Raw genomic sequence first — 25515 nt, forward strand, 5'->3', positions numbered from 1 at the left:
GCCAACTACATGCATAGAAAACCTTTGAACCTAGTTGACACTGGCCCCAATGTAATTTCCTACACTGGGAACATCGTGGCACGGGTGGCTTTGCCTGACCCGAATCACCTCTGAACTGAGAACCTAAAGCCTTGAAACTTTAACTCGGCCCGGAATAAGTAGATCTATCAAATCTCTGGCCTATAAACCGTGGAGGTGCACTAGTCATAGAGTGGCCTGAATTCCTAGAAAACTGCTGTCTTGGCCCACCTCTAAACTCACTCGTCGGACCTGAAGATCTAGCCCTCTTGTTATACCCTTTATCCTGCTCACGCTCACTTCTTTGCTATTGTTGGCTTTTCTCTAAATTCAGAGCATGGGCTTAAATGCGTGAAATATCCATGTTGTCTTGAAGGGACGCAGTCAAGCACTTATCCATCAAATGTGGCCCTAGGCCTCTCACAAATCGGTGTACTCGGTCACCCATATCCGCTACCATGGTCGGAGCATACCTAGCCAAAGAATTGAAGCGGAGGCTATACTCTAAGGCACTCATACTTCCTTGCCTAAGATTCACGAATTTATCGGCTCTAGCCCGCCGAACCTCTGGGGGCAAGTAATGTCAGAGGAAGACATCTACAAATTCTTGCTATATCGGGGGAGGTGCATTGGCTCCCCGCGAAGCCATCCAAACTGTATACCAATGAACCGTGACATCCCTCAATCTATAGGATGCTAACTCCACCGATTCAATGTTCGAAGCATACATTAACCGAAGTGTCCTCAACATCCCATCAATAAAATTTTGAGGGTCCTCATCCTGCTTCGACCCGAAGAATTTCGGAGGGTTCAAGCTAATAAAATCACGGGCCCTTGCACTAACAACCCTATCACCCTGCCTGTACCTTGCCGTTGAGTCTGGGCGGCAACCAACTGAGTAAGCAAATGAATGGACTCTTTTACATCTTGGCCTGAAGCATCCGGTGGAGGAGCTGGATGTGCTGGAGCTGGGGCTGAGGCTCCCTCATGCTCTTCAGAAATAGGCACTAAATAGGAGGACTGAGATTGAGTCGCATTCTGGGACTCACCCTCCTCTATATCTGTTGGCAGTGCTCTATCAGCCGACTTTTCTAACACTGTCTTGCCCTTTTGGGCTGCCGTAGCTTTTCTCTTTACAGGAATTTCTAAAACACACAATACACAGTTAAAGAGAGGGAAATCCTTATATCATGGCTTTATCGCACGATTTATATGAAGAAAGAAGATCATTCATTCCTAAAATGCCCCAGCCTCCTGTTTATAAGTGTGGCGCGCAACACACCTATAAACAAGACTTTACTGGACACGGCTTGTAGACACACCTTAGGGCAGAACTACTCTGATAACACTTTCGTCATGACCCAACCGGAGGGCCATGACGGGCACCCGCTGCTAACCCACCCGGGCACCTCTTATCGTACTCTCACATTCACATCTAGGTGAGCCACATGGCTTACTCAAAATTTTACATACATCAAAAGTGCTAATCTCGTTGGGCAACAACACATTCATATCATTATCAATAACAATGCCCATATCCATACACATAAGCCGACAAAGCTATCAAAATGTTATACAAAATATGAGCCGACAAGGCTACTAGACATCTAACCATAAAGAACTGTTTACGAGCCTCTAAGAACAGTAGGTAACATCATATAGGTAGGACAGGACCCCGCCGTACCCATATGTATGTACACAAAAAAAAATAACACCAAAAAGTTGTAGCTCCGGATGAAATGAAGTTCCTCTATGTAGTCCCTGAATAAGAAAGCTATGGATCAAGCCTCTCTCCCTGGGCACCTGCGGGCATGACGCAGCCTCCACAAATAAAAGGACGTCAGTACGAATAATGTACTGAGTATGTAAAGCATCATCAATATCATAGAATGAGCATAAGAGACAGCATAAGGATTATCATAAGATGGGAGAATCAGGAGGTAATAGAGTCATTTGTACCTCTAGTGGCCTTCATCATATCTACTTACTTGTCTTTTGTAGAGACCTTCCATTTCAAATGCTTCCACCATTTTACAAAACAACTCCTAACAACCACAATAATATCCATAATACACTCACAATATCATAATCAAGCAATCACATTCCATTAAACCTTTAAAATCTATCTGTGCGCTCAACTTATACCAACAAATCCATACCCATTTTAGCACATTTTCATATAACGCTTCTTCATCACCATTACTACCTTCCATAAAATGATTATATCCATATCATACTAAAAATCATGACTCAATATAGATTACTACTCATAAACGTCATAAAAGCTACATTTAGACTTCATTTTCTACTTTCTTCTTCTACCCAAGTTTTGATACGACCAAACATTCTCATTAACATGAAATAAGCATGGAAACTAACCTTTTTATCCCATAGAAACAAGCTTTGGAGCAGCTATCAAATTGTGCAAAAACCTTAGCTACAATGCCCAAGTATTTCTTGAAATCTACCAACCCTAGGGAACCTTCTAACACATGAACACTTGATTCTTGCTATTTAATCTTTATAATACCTTGGGTTTGGGTGAAATATATTTGGTGAAGGGTTTTGGAGCTTTAGAGAGTGTAGAAGAAATGTGGGAAATGAAATAAGGTGAGGGTCGTCCATCCTTATAATATAAAAATTCTGACCCGACCCTATTTATACGGCCTACTATGCGGGCCGTATAATTTATACAGTCCGTATAATCTAGTCGTATAATACCACCAGGCTGCACCCTTCTCTGGAACAAACCTACGGACCATTATACGGGCCGTATAATTTATACGGTCCGTACAAATGGTCGTACAACTGGAAGAATCCCGATTTTCATTCTCGTCGACTCGTTTGACTTCCAATCCTCGTGAAACCTTCTGGACACTTATATAACACTTCATTAACCATACAATAGGCCTTATAGCAGCCCCTTAAGATATTTCTAAATAAACATTAACTCAATTATAGCGGAAACCTTTCCGAACATGACTTACATTTTGCTCCCTTCGACAAACTAAACTTCACATATTCATATGACTTCGAAATCTTATAGTATACACTTTAAGCTATCTAGTGCTTCCCTTAATCTCGAATTTCATAATTACCTTAAGCTCACATTAGCCTATCCACAAGGAAACACATACGGAATTTCTGAGGTGTAACATTTATATAGATGACATGGTTGTTAAGTATCTGCTAGCATAGGACCATTTAAAGTATTTGCAGGAAACTTTCGACATACTAAGGAATTACAAAATGAAGCTGAATCCGAAAAAATGTTCTGTTAATGTCGGCTCAGGTAAGTTTCTCGAATTCATGGTATCGAATCGAGGGATCGAAATCAACCCAGACAAGATAAAGGCGATTGAAGATATCACCGTGATAAACGACATCAAGGGGGTGCAAAGGTTGACCGGGCGGGTAACAGCCCTAAGTCGGTTCATTTCCAGATCCTCAGACAAAAGTCATCAGTTTTTCTCGTTGCTGAAGAAAAAGACCAACTTCGCCTGGACCCTCGAGTGTCAGAAGGACTTAGCAGAACTCAAAAGGTACTTATCAAGCCCATCTTTGCTACACACCAAAAGCAAACTAGCAGTTGTATCTATACTTGGCGGTGTTCGAGGTAGCGGTAAGTGGTGTTCTAGTTCGAGAAGAAGAAGGTACACAATTCTCAATTTATTATGTGAGCAGAACCCTAGGTGATGAGAAAACCCGATACCCACACATAGAAAAACTGGCATTGGCTTTATTGAGCGCATCTAGAAAATTAAAGCCTTACTTTCAATGTCATCCTATGTGTGTCGTAAGGTTATTCCTTCTTTTTTTTGGCATGATCCTATGATATGAACCGATAAACAAGTAAGAGAGTTTCCATATTACTCTATTCTTATAAGTACTAAGAGAAATACAGTTTTGATATTTCCGTACCCCGACTATGGTATTTTCCCGATATACAGATCTTATGATTTCCTGTCCAAGTAGTATAAGTTCAGTAAGGCCCATGAGAGGCAAACTATCATTTTATTGTTTGAGAATCCTGTCATTCAGTTTTACTTGTACTACGCATTTACTTCCAATTCTCAGGGGTATGAGTGAAAGGCACACTTGACAGGAGGTGAAGGTGTGACCTATGATATTACGTTCTATGTGAGAAAGACACACTTGAAAGGGGGTGAAGGTGTTGCCTATGAGTGGCCTATGATGTTGGAGTACATACATTCCATACTTCTTGACATACAGATTCAGTCAGATGCAGACAGATACTAGTTCATACAGATTTATGCAGATAGTCATTTCAGCTTAAGAGATCAGATCTTATTGACAGGGAGGTGGTCCAACTTAGTAGGACCCTTATCCAGCAGCGATCAGTGCACTCCATTCGATCCGGAGTTGCAGTCTATTTTGGTAGGCCATTATTTTGAGATGTATATAGATGGGTACGACGGGGCCCTGTCCCGTCCTTTCTACAGCTTCCATTCTAGTAGAGGTCTGTAGACAGTTGTATGTAGTAGTCAGACGATGTAGCCTTGTCAGCTTGTATTCTTTTGTGTACAGTATATATAGCAGCCTTGCTGGCTTGAACTGTTCTTCCGCATGTTGTTTATATATATGCATATTGTACAGAGTTCGGATGTTTCCTCTTTATGAGATTAGTTTGTGCCATTATGGGCTATTGATGTTCAGCATATTTCAGATATGTGTTTAGGGTTGTTTGGTCGCTAGAGGTCAGACCCCTTGTCACGGGTCATCGGTTTGGGTCGTGACAGAAGTGGTATCGGAGCAGTTCCGTCCTAGGGTTATCTACAGACCGTGTCTAGTAGAGTCTTGTTTATGGGTGTGTTGTGCACCACACTTATAGACAAAAGGCTATAAGACATTTAGGATGATGTCATTATTTCTCTCCTAGATTGTGCGATAGAGCCATGCGTTAAGAGTTCGCTTTCTGGTGAATTGTTATGATTTCAGCAATGCCTCCCAAGAAAGCTATAGCTGCCCCGAAAGGCAAGAAAGCCACATGAGAGGCCACTAGCCGTACTCGGCAGGCCACTAGAGCTCAGGATAAGATTCAGAGTGAGAGCCCATCTGAGACATCGCATACACTGTCTCCAGCACCCGTCCTAGTTCCTCAGCCAGATGCACCAGGCCAGGATGTGCGGGATGTTGTACAGTTATTGACCAGATTAGTAGCCGCTCAGGCTCAGTGACAGGGCGCTGGTAGTTCGATGGTTAAGACTTTCCTTGAGTTAGATCCTCCTAAATTTTCAGTGATAAAGCAGAATATGGATCCCCAGGATTTTATTGATGGTATGCAGAGGACCTTGAGGGTTATGCGTGCAAGTGAGGTTGAGTCGGTGGTGTTAGCTTCATATAGACTTCGTGATATTGCAGTACAATAGTATCAGACTTGGGAGTTATCTAGGGGAGAGAATGCCCCTTCAGTTGTTTGGCGAGAGTTTGCAGATGCTTTTATCCGCCATTATTTGCCTCCTGAGGTCAGGAGAGCCCGAGCGGACAAATTTCTACGTATTGAGCAGGACAGCATGAGTGTCTAAGAGTATTGTGGCTGAGATGGAGGACAGAGTTCACCGTTTTGTGGATGGTTTAGGGCCACATTTGATAGATGCTTGTACGACTGCTGCATTATAGCCAGGCATGGATATCTCCCTTATACAGGCATATGCACAGAATCTGGGAGATCGCAAGCGTCAAAGGGGGGCAGAGCGTGACCGTGACCGAGGCCATGGTAAGAGGGCTAGATCTTTCGACATTGGAAGTGAGTCCAGGGGAGGACAGAAGCAGCAGCATTCCTAGTATTCATATCATTCGGTAGGGAGTGCACCTTCGCGGTTTTCAGGCCCGAGATTTGATCGGTCTTCTTATTTCGGAGTGGCCCAGAGTTCTAGAGCATCAGGCTCCTAGTACAGACCAGATTCAGGACAGATGAGGCCACCCCTACCATGGTGTGCCCTATGTGGTAGGTTACATATCGGGCAGTGCCGATTAGGATCGAATACCTGTTATTCTTGTGGCCGACCAGGTCATATGATGGGTCTGTTAGGAGGTGGCATGGGCACTGTTCAGCCTACAGGGTCTGTAGCTGGTTCTTCTTCTTCTTCTTCTTCTTCTTCTTCTTCTTCTTCTTCTTCTTCTTCTTCTTCTTCTTCTTCTTCTTCTTCTTCTTCTTCTTCTTCTTCTTCTTCTTCTTCTTCTTCTTCTGTAGTGCTCCCTTAAGGGCAAGTTTTTCAAACCCCAGCAGGTCGAGGTAGAGGGAGGAGTGGAGCGTCCAGCTCGAGCGGTCCTCAGCACCGCGTGTATGCATTGGCTGGTAGACAGGACCGCGAGACGTCTCCCGATATTGTTACAGGTATATTATCGGTTTCCTCTAATGATGTTTATGCACTGATTGATCCAGGTTCCACTTTATCATATGTTACACCATTTGTTGTTGGCAAGTTTAGGGTAGAGCCTGATTTGATCAAACCTTTCGAGGTGTCCACGCCAGTCGGTGATCAGATTATAGCTAGGCGAGTATACGGGGACTGTGTTGTTATAGTTTATGATCTCCACATCGTGGCAGATTTGATTGAGTTAGATATGATTGATTTTGATGTTATTATGGGCATGGACTGGTTAGCTTCTTGTTATGCTAATGTTGATTGTAGAGCAAGGATGGTTCGATTTCAGTTTCCAGGCAAGCCAGTCCTAGAGTGGAAGGGCAATGCTGCTTCGCCTAGAGGTAGGTTTATTTCCTACCTTAAGGCAGAGAAGATGATCAGAAAAGGGTATATTTTTCATCTAGTTCGCGTTCAAGATGTGCAAGCAGAGTCGCTGACTCTTTAGTCCGTCCCTGTGGTTAATGAGTTCCCAGAGGTGTTTCCAGATGAGCTTCCAGGCATTCCCCCAGAGAGGGAGATCGATTTTACTTTTGACCTTTTTCCAGGCACTCAGCCAATATCTATTCCTCCTTATAGGATGGCACCTGCGGAGTTGAAGGAATTGAAGGAGCGGTTGAAAGATTTGCTTGAGAAGGGATTTATTAGGCCTAGTACATCGCTGTGGGGAGCTCCAGTGTTATTTGTAAGAAAGAAGGATGGCTCTTTGCGAATGTGTATTGATTATAGGAAGTTGAATAAAGTGACTGTAAAGAATAAGTATCCGCTTCCGAGGATTGATGATTTATTTGATCAGTTGCAAGGCGCCAAGTATTTCTCGAAGATAGACTTGAGGTCAGGATACCACCAGGTTAGAGTGAAGGAAGAAGACATTCCGAAGACAGCATTCCGGACTAGATATGGCCATTATGAATTCCGTGTTATGTCGTTTGGGCTAACTAATGCCCCAGCCGTATTCATGGATTTGATGAATTGTGTATTCAGGCCTTTTCTAGGTTTGTTCGTGATTGTGTTCATAGATGATATTCTGGTTTATTCGCCGTCAGAGGCCGATCATGCAGAACATCTGCGGACAGTGCTTGGGATTCTTCGAGATAAAGAGTGGTATGCCAAGTTTTCTAAGTGTGAGTTCTAGTTAAACTCTGTGGTTTTTCTGGGTCACATTATTTTAGAGGAAGCGTTAGAGTGGATGCCCAGAAGATTGAGGCTGTGAAGAATTGGCCAAGGCCCACGGCCCCAACGGAGATACGTAGTTTCTTGGGCTTGGCAGGTTACTATAGAAGGTTTGTAGAAGGATTTTCCTCTCTTTCAGCCCCATTGACCAAATTGACTCAGAAATCAGTTAAGTTCCAATGGACAGACGCTTGTGTGCAGATATTTCAGACGTTGAAGGATAAGCTAACTTCAGCACCAGTTTTGACTCTTCCAGAAGGAGCAGATGGTTATGTGGTATATTGCGATGCTTCAGGTGTTGGATTGGGCTGTGTACTGATGCAACACGGCAAGGTTGTCGCCTATGCTTCTAGGCAGTTAAAGAAGCACGAGAAGAATTATCCAACCCACGATCTTGAGTTGGCAGCAGTGATTCATGCCTTGAAGATATGGAGGCACTACTTGTACGGTGTCCATGTTGATATATATACTGATCATAAAAGCCTCCAGTACATCTTTACGCAGAAGTATTTGAACTTGTGTCAGAGGCGATGGGTAGAGAGGTTAAAAGATTATGATATGGATATTCTGTATCATCCCGGAAATGCTAATGTGGTAGCCGATGCCCTCAGTCGTAAATATATGGGTAGCTTGTCTCACGTATAGCCAGAGAGAAGAGAAATGGTCTGTGAGGTTAATTTATTGGCTAGCCTCGGAGTTCGATTGCTAGACTCAGGTGATGTAGGAGTTACTGTTCAAGACACAGCGGTATCATCCTTGGTAGTTGAGATAAAGGTGCATCAGTATGAAGACCCTGTTCTAGTTCATTACCGGGATACAGAACCTCAGAAAGAAAAGACACCCTTTGTGACCACAGGTGATGGGGTACTCAGATATCGAGGTAGATTGTGTGTCCCTAGTGTTGCAGGACTCTGTCAGCAGATTATGGGAGAGGCACATTACTCCCGCTATTCCATTCATCCAGGCTTAACAAAGATATATCATGATCTCAAGGAAGTTTATTGGTGGGATGGTATGAAAATAGATATAGCAGGATTTATCGCTCAGTGTCCAAATTGTCAGCAAGTCAAAATAGAGCACCAAAAGCCTAGAGGTCTATTGCAGGCTATGGAGATCCCAACATAGAAGTGGGAGGTAATTAATATGGACTTTATTACAGGGTTTTCCCGTACTCAGCGGAAGTGTGAATTGATATGGGTCATAGTTGATAGGCTCACAAAGTCAGCTCATTTTCTGCTTGTCAGAACTACTTATGCAGCCGAGGATTATGCGAGGCTTTATCTTAGGGAGATTGTACGACTCCATGGTATTCCTTCCGCCATTATTTCAGATAGGGGAGCACAGTTCACAGCCAGATTTTGGAAGTCTTTTCAGCGGGGATTGGGGACTCAGGTGAGTCTTAGCACCGCATTCCACCCTAGACGGATGAACAAGCAGAGCATACTATACAGACCCTTGAGGATATGCTCAGAGCTTGTGTGCTTGACTTTTAGGGTAGTTGGGAGGATCATTTGCCTCTTATCGAGTTTACATATAACAACAGTTACCATTCCAATATTCAAATGGCTCCTTATGAGGCCTTATATGGGCGGAGGTGTAGATCACCCATAGGATGGTTTGATATTGGGGAAAATTAGTTGCTAGGCCCAGACCTAATTCAGCAAGCAGTTGATAAGGTGAAGGTAATTAGAGAGAGGTTGCAAACAGCCCAGAGCCGACAGAAATCTTATGCGGATAATCGGCGACGTAAGCTAGAGTTCGAGATAGGCGACTGGGTGTTCCTGAAAGTTTTGCCTATGAAGGGAGTGATGAGGTTTGGTAAGAAGGGTAAGATAAGCCCTTGATATATTGGGCCATATAAGATCATTTGTATAGTAGGTATAGCGGCATATGAGTTGGAATTACCTTCGGAGTTAGAGTCAATGCATCCAGTATTTCATGTATCTATGCTTCGTAAATGTGTTGGAGACCTTTCAAGAGTTGTGCCAGTGAATGATATCCAGGTGACCGAGCAGTTATCGTACGAAGAGACTCCAATGGCTATATTGGACAGACAGGTCCGTCGGTTACGAACCAAGGATGTAGCCACCGTTAAAGTCTTGTGGAGGAATAAGAATGTTGAAGAAATGACTTGGGAAGCGGAAGAAGCAATGAAGATTAAGTACCCGCATTTGTTCCCAGCAATACAGGAGGTGCAGTCAGAGGCTCTCACTTTTCTCAGGTATTATTTCATTTCAGTTATCGTGATTGGTCGTGTGGGGCCATAGTATTGTATGTTATAGTATGTGTCCCTATGAGGTGTTATTTTGGGTTGTTGCATACAGGACGGATTGATATAAGTACAGGGGAAACTATGTCGAAATTTTTATAACCCAGGATTTTTTCGAACATTCAACGATGAATGTTTCTAAGGGGGAAAGAATGTTACACCCCTCGTCTTCGTAGTGGTAGAACTTATGATTTCCTAGTTGGGTATGCCTCTGGAATTGAGACCCGAGCCTGAGTTTTAGAGATAGAAGTGTCCTACCCCGTGTGCAATGGTAACAACAGGAGTTCCTGGTGAACTACGGGGTTAGAAGTTGAATGAATTGAATCGACGCGATCTGAACTGAATTAGAAAAGTCTGCAGACACCAGTCAAGATCGACGGGTCGTCGAACCTGTCGACGGGCCGTCGTTGTGCGGCATCGACAGTGTTCCGCAGGCCTGTATTCTGCAGGCCCAGGTCGACGAGCACGTCTACGGACCGTCGACACGTCGACGGGTCGTCGACCCGCTCGTCGAACCGGACCACTGAAACATTTAATACTCCGAGTATAAATACGTGGTCCACGACTTTATGTCTTATTTCTCTCATTCCCAGATCAGAAAACCATAATATTTTGCTCTCCCAACATTTATGGCATAGTAGTGAAGATTTGACAAGACCCGGACCCCGTAAACCCGAGCTTGTGAAGAAGAAGGTTGTTTCTAGGGTTTCTCCAAGAATGGGAAGCTTAGGGAGTTGAAGTTAAAGTGATTCTTGGGATTCTTGACCCCTCAAGGTATGTAAATGATTCCTACCCTTGTAGTTGAGTTTTCTATCAAGAGCTTTAGTGATTTTAGGTAAAGAAAAGGTATTTGTAGAAGTGATAGATTGATGAAGGGTAAGGTAGTGGAATGAGACTATTTTAAAGAAATGATTATGGATGGATTTACGTGTATTTGGATATATATAGGCGCTATCATTGTAAACTTATAAAGGAGATGATCGTCTATGATTCGTTAAGCTTTATACGTGCTTGGGGATGATTAGTAAGCAAAGCAAGTAGCCTAATTAAGGCTTATGTTATCTTAATTGTAGATTTACAAGTTCAAGAAGTAGAAGTTGGGCGATTTGATATACGTCAAGGTATGTTAAGGTTATTCCTTTTTTTTTTTGGCATGATCCTATGATATGAACCGATAAACAAGTAAGAGAGTTTCCATATTACTCTATTCTTATAAGTACTAAGAGAAATACAGTTTTGATGTTTCCGTACCCCGGTTATGGTATTTTCCCCATATACAGATCTTATGATTTCCTGTCCTAGTAGTATGAGTTCAGTAAGGCCCGTGAGAGGCAAACTATCATTTTATTGTTTGAGAATCCTATCGTTCAGTTTTACTTGTACTACACATTTACTTCTAATTCTCAGGGGTATGAGTGAAAGGCACACTTGACAGGGGGTGAAGGTGTGACCTATAATATTATGTTCTATGTGAGAAAGGCACACTTGACAGGGGGTGAAGGTGTGGCCTATGAGTGGCCTATGATGTTGGAGTACATACATGAAAAAGGCACACTTGACAGGAGGTGAAGGTGTGCCCCTTGATGTGACAATGAGGTGTGTACCTACTAGATATATATTTATGCATGTCCATACTTCCCGACATATAGATTCAGTCAGATGCAGACAGATACTAGTTTATACAGATTTATGCAGATAGTCATTTCAGCTTATGAGATCAGATCTTATTTATGATTTCTATACATATATACATGTTGTCTTTATGCTTTACATATTCAGTACACTATCCGTACTGACTCCCCGTTGCTCGGAGGGCTACATTCATTCCCGCAGGTACAGGTAGACAGGGAGGTGGTCCATCTTAGTAGGACCCTTATCCAGCAGTAATCAGTGCACTCCATTCGATCCAGAGTTGCAGTCTATTTTGGTAGGCCATCCTTTTGAGATGTATATAGATGGGTACGATGGGGCCCTGTCCCGTCCTTTCTACAACTTCCATTCCAGTAGAGGTCTGTAGACAGTTGTATGTAGTAATCAGACGACGTAGCCTTGTCGGCTTATATTCTTTTGTGTACAGTATATATAACAGCCTAACTGACTTGCACTGTTCTTCAGCATGTTGTTTATATATATGCAGATTGTACAGAGTTCAGATGTTCTCTTTATGAGATTAGTTTGTGCCATTATGGACTATTGATGTTCAGCATGTTTCAGATAAGTGTTTAGGGGTGTTTGGTCGCTAGAGGTCAGACCCCTTGTCACAACTCTTCGCTTTGGGTCTTGACAGAAAATGTGTAGTACTAGACAAGCTTGGCGAAAAGTACCAAGAGATATGGCGACGCCGGTAATAAGAAAATGAAGAGGTAAGTAGGAGAAAGAAGCAAGGCCAGTGACAGGGAGTCATCTAGCAAGTTAAGATAGAGCATCAACTTCGAGGCTTATTACAAGCCATCGAGACTCCAATACGGAAATGGGAAGTCATTTATACGAACTTCATTACAGGTTTACCTCATTCTAAGCATAAATATGATTTTATATGGATAATTGTGGCTAGACTTACAAAGTTAGCTCATTTCCTACCAGTTAGGACTACATATGCAGCGGGAGAGTATGCGAAGCTTTATGCCAAAGAAATAGTACAACTCCATGGTGTCTCAGTATCTCTTATTTCCGATAGGGGGATACAGTTCACAGCCAACTTCTGGAAATCTTTCCAAGAAAGTTTAGGGATTCAGTTGAGTCTTAGCACAACATTTCATCCCAGAATAATGGGCAAGCTGAGCGTACCATTCAGACGCTTGAGGATATGCTACGGGCATGCGTATTGGATTTTGGAGGTAGTTGGGATGATCACTTACCACTCATTGAATTTGTTTATAACAACAGTTATCATTCTAGCATCTAAATGGCCCCGTATGAGGCTTTATATGGACGAAAGTGCAGATCGCCAATCAGGTGGTTTGAAGTAGGAGAAGCTAAATTGGTTGCACCAGATTTGGTTCCACAAGCTACAGAAAAGTTCAAGCTCATACAGGATCGACTATTAATAGCTCAGAGTCGCCAGAAATCTTATGCAGATAATCATCGATGAGATTTAGAGTTTCAAGTAAAAGATTGAGTGTTCTTGAAGGTGCCTCCAATGAAGGGCGTTATGAGATTTGGCAAGAAGGGGAAGCTTAGTCCTCGGTATATTGGGCCTTATGAGATTTACGCAAGATAGGCCAGGTGGTTTACGAATTAGATCTACCTCCTGATTTGGAGTCAGTTCACCCAGTTTTCCATGTATCAATGCTCCGTAAGTGCATTTGAGATCCTTCCATAATTGTACCAGTAGATGATGTCCAAGTCACTAGACAATTGTCTTATGAAGAAGTTCCCATTGCCATTCTAGATAGGCAAGTACGGAAACTCAGAACCAAGGATGTATCTTCAGTTAAAGTTTTATGGAGAAATAATAATAGAGAGGAAATGACCTAGGAAATGGAAGAAGACATGAAGTTCAGGTAACCACATTTATTCCCACCTCCAGAAGCAACTCAGGCAGAGACGCCAATGTCCTCAGGTATGTAATGCTTTCTTTGATGCTTTCTTAGTCGTGTGTGGTCGTGGTTATTAATGTTGCTATTATATCCCTGCGAGGCTATATATTGTGGGTTGCTATGACAGGATGGTAATGCCACATTATAGGGAAAACTCTGGCAAAAGTTTTATAGAATCCCCAAGAACCAAACATTCAAGGACGAATGTTCCTAAAGGGGGAAGAATGTTACACCTCGGAGATTTCGGATTTGTTGCATCATGAATAGACTACGCGAGTTTAAGGTGAATACGAAGTCCTTACGAGATTAAGGAGAGTATTAGATAGCTTAAAGTGCGTACCATAAGATTTTGAAGTTATATGAGCCGATGGAACTAATTTGTTAAAGGAAGAGAAATGCAAGTCATGTTTGGAAGAGTTTTCGCGATAGTTGAGTTGATATGTATTTAGAAATGTCTTGAGGGGAAGCTATAGGGCCTATTGTATGGTTAATGAAGTGTTATATAAGTGCCAAGAAGGTTCCACAAGGATTAAAGGTTGAATAAATCGTCGAGAGTAAAGTTCAAAAATTTCCAGTTTGTACGGTCCATTATACGGACCGTATAAATTATACGGCCCGTATAATTAGCCGTATATTTCGGGGGGGGGGGGCAAAATTTCATTTTTGTTATATATGGCCTCCTTGTTCATTATTTCATTTCCCACCCTCTCTCTAAGTCTTGAGAGCTCCAAACCCTTCTCCAAGCATATTCCACTCCAACCCAAGAGAAAACAAAGATCTAATAGCAAGAATTGAAATGTTCATGTGTTAGATGGCTCCCTAGGGTTAGTAGATTTCAAGATTTACTTGGGTATTGTAGCTAGGGTTTTGCACAAGTTGATATCTTGATCCAAAGCTCATTCCTATGAGATAAAAGGTTAGTTTTCATGTTTATTACATGTTGTTAAGCATGTTTAGTTGTTGAAAAACTTGGATGAAGAAAGGAAGTAGAAAATGAAGCTTAAATATAGATTTCATAATGTTTTAAGTAGTGAGCTAAATTGATTTATGATTCTTAGTATAATATAGATATAATCTTGGTATGGAAGGTAAAAATGATGATGAGGAAGCGTTGTCTGAAAATGGGCAAAGGGTTGGTGTGAAGTTGTTAGTGTAAGTTGAATATGATAATGAATATGGAAGACTTAATGAAATGTGATCACTTGATTATGGTATTGCGGATGTTGTTATGGTTGTTTGGGGGTTGTTTTGTAATATGGTGGAAGTCGATGAAATAGGGGAAATGTTGCCCAATTTTTGTTAGCTTATGAATTATTCTAGTTTGAAATTAAGAGTATAGTTAAGGCTTAACTATGGTATGAATCCTTCTAAATGTAGATTTTCCAAGCTTCGACGGTGAACGTTAAGTAGTTAAGAAGACAAAGAGGTATGTAAGGCTAACCCTTCTTTCTAAAGGCATGGTTTCCTCATTTTGTGTCTATACGAGATATTCACGCTATTCCTATTCCTATAAATGTTGTAAGCTCATGACCCTCGAGATTCTCTTGATATTGTTGACAATGCTTCTTGTGATGATAATGATAACGATTGTGATGACAAGATAAATTCTAGGGATGCCATCTAAGATATTCGTAACGTCCTGTTCCTAGAAATGCTAGAATGTTCATGACTTTCGATATTTTGAGATACCTTCGGTGAAAGTTCTTCAAAGTGATAACGATAATAACGATAATGATAATGGTAATAATGACAAGGATGATGATGATGTTGACGTGACTTAAGCACACCTGTGTGTGTGTGTGTGTATATATATATATATATATATATATATATATATATATATATGGCTATTATGTAACACCAAGCTTATATGGTCGAGTAAGACATCTACCGCGTGCACACCACTGCAGTTGGGTACGTATAACACTGAGCCTTGGTAGGGCCAGGTACGTAAACACCGAGCCTTGTCATGGCCGGGTACGTGAAACACTGAACCTTTTATGGTCGGGTGCGATACTAATACATAAGTAAACATAGAAAATGGAAGGTTCCTATTAGGAAAAAAGGTGAGAAAACATGATGATTGTCGCTATAGTTACAAATGGTTCTATCATCCCATGACTTTTCTATTTTATGTTATTTCTTATGCTTCTTTTATGATGTTGATTATGCTTTACATATTCAGTAAACTATTCGTACTGACGTCCTTTTGTTTGTGGACGTTGTGTCATGCCCACAGGTGGACAGGGAGATAGACTCGATTCGTAGATTACTTGTTCAGAGACTGTATTAGAGGAGCTTCATTTGATCCGGAGCTGCAACTGTTGGTATTGTTCTTTTGTGTACATACCTATGGGCATGGCGGGGCCCTGTCCTACCTATATGATGATATATACTCCCTTTAGAGGCTCGTAGATGGTTGTGTATAGCTAGATGTCTTTTAGCCTTGTCTACTCATATTTTGTACAATATTTTGTTAGCCTCGTTGGCTGGTGTATATGGATGTGGGCATAGTTGTTGATGTTGATATAGAAGTGTCATTGCCCAATGAGATTCGTATTATTGATGTATTGAAATTATGAGTAGGCCATGTGGCTCACCTAGATGTGAATGTGAATGTACGATGAGAGATGCCCGGGTGGGTTAGCACTGGGTGCCCGTCATGGCCCTCCGGTTGGGTCGTGACACCCGCCATAGCGGTCACTGGGACACCGACTGACCGCTTACGGTGAGAGGCTCACCGCTACAGCGGTTTCGCCGCAGCTGCACGTTTGAGGCAGTAAGCTCGCAATTTTTCTCAGTTTTTCACTTCCCCACCCAACATTTCATCCGAGGCCTCACAAACACAAACAAAACATGTACATAGATATAAAAACACCATACGAAGCCACTCATGGCCTCAGAATTCCCAACGGAGTTCTAATTTCCTACGTCACCCCCGATGGACTCAACATAACCGAACAACAATCACAAACAAGTCATGTTTTCAGTTCTTAGACTTATACAATCGAGTTTCTATTAGCTCACTCTACCCTTGGAAAGGTTCTATTTAGTGGGGTGACTCTATATTTCCCATAATGACCGAGAAGGTCGTTACAGTTCTATGCTTAGGGCCATGGTTAAAGGGAAACTAACATCTTGGGAAGTTCATTTGCCTTTAGGTGAATTTGCTTACAATAGAGTCATTCATAGCACAATTGGCATGTCACCTTTTGAAGTGGTTTATGGCTTTAACCCCTAACCCCTTTAGATCTAACTCCTTTATCTCAAGATGTTTTGTTAAGTTTAGATGGCAACAAACGAGCCGAGGCCATGAAGAAGTTGCATGAAAAGGTAAGGCTTCGCCTTGATATAAAGAACCAAGAAACGGTCAAGAGAACAAACAAAGGCCGCAAGAAAGTTATGCTTGAACCGGGTGATTAGGTTTGGGTACACTTCTGGCAGGAGAGGTTTCCCAACAAAAAGAAGACCAAGTTGATGACTAGAGGAGATGGTCCATTCGAGGTACTTGAGAGACTCAATGAAAATGCATACCAAATTGATCTTCCACCCGAATACCAAGTTCATAACACCTTTGAAGATGGCATGCTTGCAATGTGGCTATTACTTGAAGATTTGTAATTTCAAGTTCCTTTGCCCAAAGAAGACATCCAAACAAGGTTCTTACTTCATTAAAGGTGGAAGTGTAATAACTTAGTCGTGTTCTTTATATTTCTAGTATAAATAGGAGTTTATTTCATTTGGAAGACTTAGACTATTTTGATTATTGATATTAATATAGTAAAACTCTTGAGAGTGAGAGCTTGGTTTGGCTATTGATTGTGAACATTGTGAGAGGATTGGTTATTAGGATAATTAAACTCTCTTGGTTATCCTAAGAGTTTGGTGCTCTTTAGTTCCTAAATTAGAGGTCTTAGTTAATTGAAGAGCTTTGATTGCTAATTTGGGTCTTTGGTTGTGTCAAATTATCTATCCTTCACTTTCTTGTTATTTTTCTCTTCTTTTTCGTTTTGATTATTGCATCAAACACCTTATAAGTAGCTTATTTTTCTTTTCAGCTACTAATGTGGTGCTTTATTCGCACACCCAACAACTCCTGAGTTGGGTCGTGACAAAATAAGATCGGCCTATATTCATTGTAATTGATTATGCGATGAGGTTTCTAATAAACCCTCTTCTGTTACCCTAGCTCCATACATGATTGTCAAATTCCTTTATAATGACATTGTTAGTAAAAGTTATTTTAACTTCTTTGTGAAATTAATATTTTGCACCGGCAGTAGCTGTTATTATTTTAGTTTATTATAGTACTATAAGAAATCATAATTAGTGAAAAGCATATGTATTTCCAATTATGTGACCGAGTAGTCCAAGTAACCAATTAGAATGGTATAAAACAGATTTACTTTAGATACAATATAAAATATTTAAAGAAAATAAATCTAATATAACTCTAAATTCTCATATAAATGCTAGGGTAATTCATATTAATAATTATTATTGATAGTTATGCAGATATGAAGTCAATCTTGTAAAAGCCAAAATTAAAAAGACATGTGCATAATCTTCTTAATATCCAATAGTATTCTCACTGTATCTCCTTCTGCTTCTTTTTATTACTTTCATCTTTATTTGTTAAATTATTCAAACACGGAAAAATGATTAATAATTCTTTATGCATAAAATATTTATATCCATAAGTGATACTATAATTGTAATAATGTCTTCAATATCATTATATTTAAAAGTTTCTAATTGAAAATAATAATTCATTTAGCTAAAATATTGTTTCCTTCCTCTTATACTTTACAAAAAATGTAAGTTTAATGGTGACATAATGAATCTTAAATACAATGACAATAATTAACTTGTAAAGCAAAACAAATTATAAAAAAGAGCTAAAGAAATTTTCAAGATGATTAAATAAACTTTACTCAAATCATCAAAAATAAAAAATAAAAATAAAAAATTAATCTCTCAAGCAAAGAATACCAACCAAGATATAATTAAATGGAGAAACATAATTTGCATAAGAAAGTTAAGAATACCAAATCCTTTTATATATAACGCCTTCAAACTCATTATTGTCTTTTCGTGTTTGACAATTCCACTTCATATATAATTATTATATCCTAATGTTTGTATTACTGACTATATTAAAAAATCTACTAAATATGCATATATAATAAATAAATTTATAGATTTTGAAGCCAGTAAATTTGATGAAGATGGTAAAATTATAAATATGAATCCAATACATCTAAATCCTAAATCCGCTTGTGAACTATAATGTTGACCCTACAGAAATTATTAATAATATACTTTCAATCAAAGAAATATTTTAATTGATGATATAGACATATAGTCTTCTATCCTATTGGATGTTCCAAAACCCTTTATTAACTTGGTCCTACGTACAGGAGTGCGTGAATCACGTTGAAGCCTGACATTAAAAGCGTGTTGCCTGCAATATGATTTTATTACTAATTTATATGAACTCATTTGACTGGACACGACATTTAAGAAAGAGGGAAGACTTTTGAAATTTGTGTTTCAAAATAAGCTTTGAAAATTTGTGTGGCTGTAAATCATTCATAAAGTGAATTTGTTTTCAAATTAGGAAAGATGTCATTCATTTTGGTACAGACTAAAAAGGAAATAAGTTCAAATAAATTAAAATAGAGAGAGTATATAATTATAATAGCCCAACCTGTCTATAAAGTTTATCCATGCATGAAAACCATTAAGCAAACATCAATAACAATAGCTTATACAGACATAATAATCCTTTTGAAGTCATGAAATCGCCTATTACTCTCATCTTGCTCTTTTCACTTGCCCTAGTAAGTGTTCTTACATGATTAACTTTATTATATGCTAGCCTCCGTTGGAGGTTTATGAATTTCTTATTGCATTATCGTGCACTGCTTTATTATCTGTGCCTTGTCTTTCGAAATAAAGGGTGTGTTCGGCATGGAGGAAAATGTTTTCCAAGACAAATGTGTTCTTGGAAAATATTGTGTTTTTAGAAAATAAGTGAATTTCTATTTATTTTCTCATATTCGGTTGGATAGTGGAAAATAAGTGAACTTCTTACTTATTTTCCTATGTTAGGTTGGTTGGTAGAAAACATTTTTCGGAAAATACAACTCATGCCCTACCAACCTCCACCCCAACCCCACCACCCCATACCACACCAACCCCCACACCAGCCCCACCCCCACCCACCACTCACCCCAAGCACCCACCCTTCACCACCCACCCCACCCCCACCCCAACCAAATCCCACCCCCACCCAATCACCACCCTCCAACCACTTCATCTTCACCCACCCCCTAACCCACACCACCACCCACCCCACACCACCGCTCTATCCAACCTTCCCACCCCCTCCAAAATTTTATATTTCATATTTTTTATTTAACTTTTATAAAAAATGGGAATTTGTTTCTTATCCACCCCACCATCACCCACTATCCCTCACCACCCACCCCACACCAAATTTAACTGTGCAAACTTTCCCTTTTTATAAAGATAAAATTAAATATGAAGTAGAAAATTCGGGAGGGGATAAGGGGTGCGGGGGAGGGGGTGGGGTGGTGTAAATAACCAAACAAAAAAACTTTTTAATATTTTTTTTAAGAAAAAAACTATATATTTTTTGGAGGGGGGAGGCAAAGATGGGGATGGGTGTAGAAAACCCAAAAAAAAAAAAAACATTAAAAAAAATTAGGGATTGGAGGGGGGGTGTGGATGGGTGGTGGGTGGGGAAAGTGCGTGGGGTTGTGGGAATTGTTGGGGTTTGGTGGTTGGAGGTGGGTTAGGTGGTGGTAGGGTGGTTGGTGAAATGCCAATTGTAGACTTATTTTCGCTACTTTGATTAGGAAAGTCATTTTCCCTATTTTTAAGGAACTTGTTTTCCTAAAGAAAATATTTTCTAAAATTTTTGACCAAACGAACATGAGAAAATTGAAAAACCTAACACACCCAAAATGTCTTTATATCATAGTTTAGCAATTGAATTATTCTTATAGTCCGATTAATTATAGGCTTATATATTTTTAATTGTCTAATTAAAATGAATGCTTGCTTTTTGAGCATGAGTGACATTTCATTAATGTTTCTACAAACGTAGCTGTGTTTAGCCCATTTAGCGAGGGAAATCATTCATTTGTCTTGACTATTCCTATCGATTGGGCGTAACAAGAATATTGATATTTTGTGAAAACTTCTTGAAATGCACTAGAACCCCGGAGAATACTGGAGAGCTGTGATGAAAGACGAGCCAATACCTGAAGCAATCCAACATCTTATACCTCGACCACATTCAGTTCCTCTCTCCAAAGAGGAAGCTGATTGTCACACATCATCTTCTGTTGGAGGTCGTGAAGCCTTTGAACCAAGGCCTAATGTATCTGTCTACCATGACGACACCAAGCTCAAAGATGCTGAGAAATCAGTATTCTCGAAATATTTCGAGCCAAGGCCAAACGTATCTAGTTACCATGATGATGACACTAGTCTCAAACAAGAAAAGTCCTTTGCTGAAGATTTTGAGCCAAGGCCAAATGTTTCTGTGTACCATGATTGATATGTCCCATATAAAGGGTGCTGTGTGTCTTCCTGCTTTTGTGCATTCCTTTTGTGTGTGCCTCTCAATGTTAAGTGATCTACTCATGAAATTAAAAAAAATACTTGTTGGTTGTATTAAAGTGTCTATTGAATTTAATACAACAACAATAACAATATACCCATTGTAGTCCCACAAGCGTGGTTTGGGGAGGGTAGGATGTACGCAGACTTACCCCTACATTTTATGGGGTAGAGAGGCTGTTTTTGATAAGCCCTCAGCTCAAAAGAAAAGAAAAATTCAAAGCAGTGTAGCAAAAAAATAAGACGGCAAAATAACAGGATACAAAGCACATGAAGCGACATATAATCATAAACATTGAAGAACAAAGAAACTACACGATTACTAAATAATACTGCTAATAAGGAGAAGCAGAGAAGAGACTAGCCCCTTGCCTATCCCACATGAAGTATGACAACACTCGGCTAACTAACCTTCCTGTCACACCCCAAACTTAGGGAGGCGTGACCGTCACCCGATGCCTTACTTGACCGAGCGAATCAACCTGTAACTCATGAAACTAGAACATATACGAGCTATCTAGGCCGACAAGGCCGTTCTGTAAAATAATCAATATCATCTTCGACCGACAAGGCCGTACTCAAGATAATCCGTAAATGACAACTGTATCAACTAACATGGGATCAACCCGAACGATACATATATATATATATATATATATATATAGCATGTTGATTGCCACTTTTTTTTGGTTAAACGTTGATCGGCACTATAATAACACAGATTTATCATTTGTAGAAAACAAAGGATATATATTAGAAAAGGCAAAAAAAGGAGAATTATTTCTTGATGCCATGATTTATGTCCGTTTCTTTAATTTGTTAACTTCTCCGATGAGATAAATCCAGACAATCAGAGAAGGTACTCTTTCAATTTCCGTAAATCATTCTATCAATTTTTCTATTTTTCCTTTTGATTCTACTAAACCTTCTTATTCCTACAGATTACTCTTGCGGTCGAAAAAATCAAAGCGCCTTCAATTTCTTGAGTAGCTATTTATTCAATGTTTAAAAAATAGTTATGTATATCTCAAAAAGATTTATAGTATCTCCCATTAAAATTGTAAGACAATTTTTGCCACCTTTCAATAGCCTTAATTGCTGTTATTGTGGGAAGAATAAGTGAGCAAAATTGTAATTTACCAACATTGATTTTCCCACCTTAAATAGTCATTTATTGACCATTATTCTAATTCAATTTCTCCAACGTTTTTTTTGACCAAATTAACATACCAATATACTCTCTTTATTACCTTCATTCTTCTCTAGTAATTGGTATTAATATTACTTATCCGTTGGACTCTTCTTCAGCGTGGAAATAAGAATATATCATCTTCTATATAAAGGGATGTCCTACTCCATTGGTGAATTGAACAAGAACAATAATTCTTCCTCCTTTCTTTTCTTGTGCTGGGTTTTCTCTTTTGGTTAATCTTTGTTAGATTCTGGCTCCTAGTTTTGTACTAGAAGAGCTTGTTGAATCCTGGGGATACACCAACACATGGTGAAATATCCTTAAGGACAGTGTCTTAATTGACATGCCTCAAGCTATCAAGAGTTTCTTTACAAGTGTTCGTGATCAAGTATTTTCAGACAAGGTTCGTGATCAAGTATTTTCCGTAATATTTCCAACAATCTTAAGGATATTTCTCACTCTATTCTTACGGAAAATTGAAAGAGAATAACTTAGTACAGTATGTCTAAGTTCCAGGTATGTTTATGCTAACATTTGAATACTAACCGGACTTTATAATACGTAGATCTTTGGCCTCAAGATGATACATATAATTTCCTTTCTATTTTAGAGTATTTATGGTTGTATATTATTTGTTGGTGCGAATGTTGACACTCAATTTTGGCTCATCGTGCTTAAAAATAATGTCTCAGGGATCCCTAATCGTTAAATGGCATAAAATACAACTTTTTACATTTTTTTTTATTTTAATACAATTTATTGATAATTATCCATATTTATGCAAATATTAGAAATTTTATCAATTTATTGCCATTTAAATTAATTTTGATAATCATTATTTTTTCACAGTCATCTGCACATACACAACAACACTGCAATTTTATTTCAGTAAATAATTAGTTTTTTTTAATTTCTTTACAACACAATATATTTTTTAAATAACAATCACATATTTATTTACGTATTTTAATTGCATATTAATACTTACATTTCTTATATGTATTTAGTTATAATTTAATACAGTCCGTCAGTACATAAAATCGAAAGAGTTTATCGCAAACATAATTAATTACGATATTTTTTGTTAAACTATCTGTGGTATTAAATCACATCCCTATTCTTACTCCCAAGAAAAATGGAAACATGGTTCTTTAATTTTGACTATTTTTTCAAAGTCACTTTTGCACATATCTTCCTTTTTCTTTACTTACACTTTCCTTTTCAAACTTATACACTCTTTTTCTAACTTCGAAGACTTTTGTTTTTTTCCTCCTACCTAACTTTGAAGACTTTGCTGATCTTTCTTTTTAAACTCTTTCGTACCTCTTTCTTTAAAAAAAAAAAAAAAAAGGAGATTTGTCACTTTTCTCCCTTTCTCATACTCACAAACTCCTCTCATCTCTTTGATTTTGGGAGAAACTATTTCTCCTTTTAATTTGCTCACCACTTCCAACCCCTATTTTATTTTGCTCAAATAGCTCTCACGCCAACCTCCATCTCCGGTGAATTATGTTGGGTTGATGTACTGTTTTATTTCATTTTGGGCGTTTGTTCATCAATTTTCTAGTAATTTCTTTTCTTTTGTGAGTTAAAAAACAAATAATATATTTTGACCGATGAAGAAATTTTCGTCGATTCTCGAGGCCTTCCCTGCACATAAGACGGGTCATTTTTATTTTAAATCGCAATATATATTTATTATCGTTTCTTTAATTCATTTAGTAAAATATTTATCAATTACTAACATTTTTATTAAGTTTTATGTAGGTATCCAGAGTTACTTCCCGAAGACGACTCTCGAAGATCTTTTCAGATTTCTATCTGTATTTACTTTTATGTTCTTTAAATTATTCAAAATATAAAATATAGTGAACCTTTACTTTTTGGGGTGCCGGTTGGTGGAATTTATTTATTAATGTTACACATTTTTTTATTTAAAGTTCACTACGTGTTTTAGGCAAATTAACATTAGGTCATTATTATTTTGTTTCACTTGTATGCTTTCCTTATATCACATCTTATTCATAAAATTGCACTCATATTTGTTAATATTCTTGACATTGCGTATCTTATGTTTGTTTACTAAAATCAGTCTTTTAAATTAATTCTCTTAAACATTTGTAAATATTACGCTCATGTCCCTTGAAAAAAATAAAAATAAAAAGCATTACATTCAGTCATTTTTTTTAATCTTTTATGTTACATTCATTCTTCAGTCCATTAATAATTAATTTTATTAGCTAATATTGTTAGACATTTTACTCCCCTTCTTTCTGTACTTTATTTATTTTTCAATTAAATGTTTCAGTGGCTACTTATCCTTTATAGATCAACTTTCATTCTTTAAGTCATTCTTTACGAGCTTTTTCTTATATACTTTGAATTCTAATTCTTTTAAAAACTCAAAGATTATTCTTATATATTTGTTCATAAATACAATAATTTTTATACTTTACTTTTCTATCATGTTATATATATTGTCATACATGCACAGATATTTACATTTTACTACATAACATTCACATACATTATTCTTTGTTCGAACATTTTATAATTTTTTGTACATAATAACCAATCATTTTTACACAACCCTCATGTAATCAAATCAGGTTCAGTCGGGAACCATATTTTGTGAATTTTGAAGGATGCTTAACACCTTCCCGTTGGAATAATTTGAACCCTTACCCAGAATCTCACTTGTTTTCACAGACCATTTTTAAGCTGCATACAAATAATTTATAGGTACCCTAGTATATCTTAAATGCTATGTGTCGACTTTGTACATAATTAATCCTTTTAGAGCCCCATAAGTTGTATTTTGTTTAGCCTTGGTAAAAATAGGGTGCAACAGCGAATTTGTAAATTGTTAATGTGTATGGCATTTTGCGTTATGAGAGATATTTCACTTTAACTGTTTTGTCTTCTTAGAGCCACTTTTGCACAGAGGCGGATCTAAGATTTAAATTTTAGGGGTTCAACATCCTAAATTTTTAGCACTAAACCATTATATTTCTAAAGTTATGGGTTCATATCTACTATTTATTGTAATTTTAGTAAATTTTTACACATAAATTTATACTCCACAATGAAAGTTTGGGGTTCAATTGAACCCCAAGTTATAGAGCTCCATCTGCCTCTACTTTTGCAACTCTTTTAATTGTGGGTGTTTTAAATTTTCTCACTGAACATTTGAAGAAGCAAATATATAATGATTATTTTGTTAGTGGTATAATTTTCCAACTTATCAAGATTTTAATTCGCTTATGTTAATAAAGCATCATAGCA

The 25515-nt window shown here is 38.5% G+C and overlaps 1 protein-coding gene and 1 long non-coding RNA gene across 2 annotated transcripts; both read left to right on the forward strand.

Annotated features, from left to right (window-relative positions):
* Positions 1 to 19118: 19118 nt before the first annotated feature.
* On the forward strand, positions 19119 to 21097 carry LOC132606527 (organ-specific protein S2-like). Its single transcript, XM_060320079.1, has 2 exons — positions 19119 to 19228; positions 20632 to 21097. Exons 1-2 carry the CDS (start codon positions 19184 to 19186, stop codon positions 20974 to 20976), a joined length of 390 nt encoding a protein of 129 aa, XP_060176062.1. The 5' UTR covers positions 19119 to 19183; the 3' UTR covers positions 20977 to 21097.
* A 642-nt stretch (positions 21098 to 21739) lies between these two features.
* Positions 21740 to 24192, forward strand: LOC132606531 (uncharacterized). The gene is made up of 2 exons (XR_009569921.1): positions 21740 to 22746; positions 23998 to 24192. It is a non-coding gene; the product is annotated as an uncharacterized LOC132606531 (long non-coding RNA).
* Positions 24193 to 25515: the final 1323 nt, after the last annotated feature.

This window comes from Lycium barbarum, chromosome 8 (genome assembly GCF_019175385.1).
Source record: "Lycium barbarum isolate Lr01 chromosome 8, ASM1917538v2, whole genome shotgun sequence".
Lineage (NCBI taxonomy): Eukaryota > Viridiplantae > Streptophyta > Magnoliopsida > Solanales > Solanaceae > Lycium > Lycium barbarum.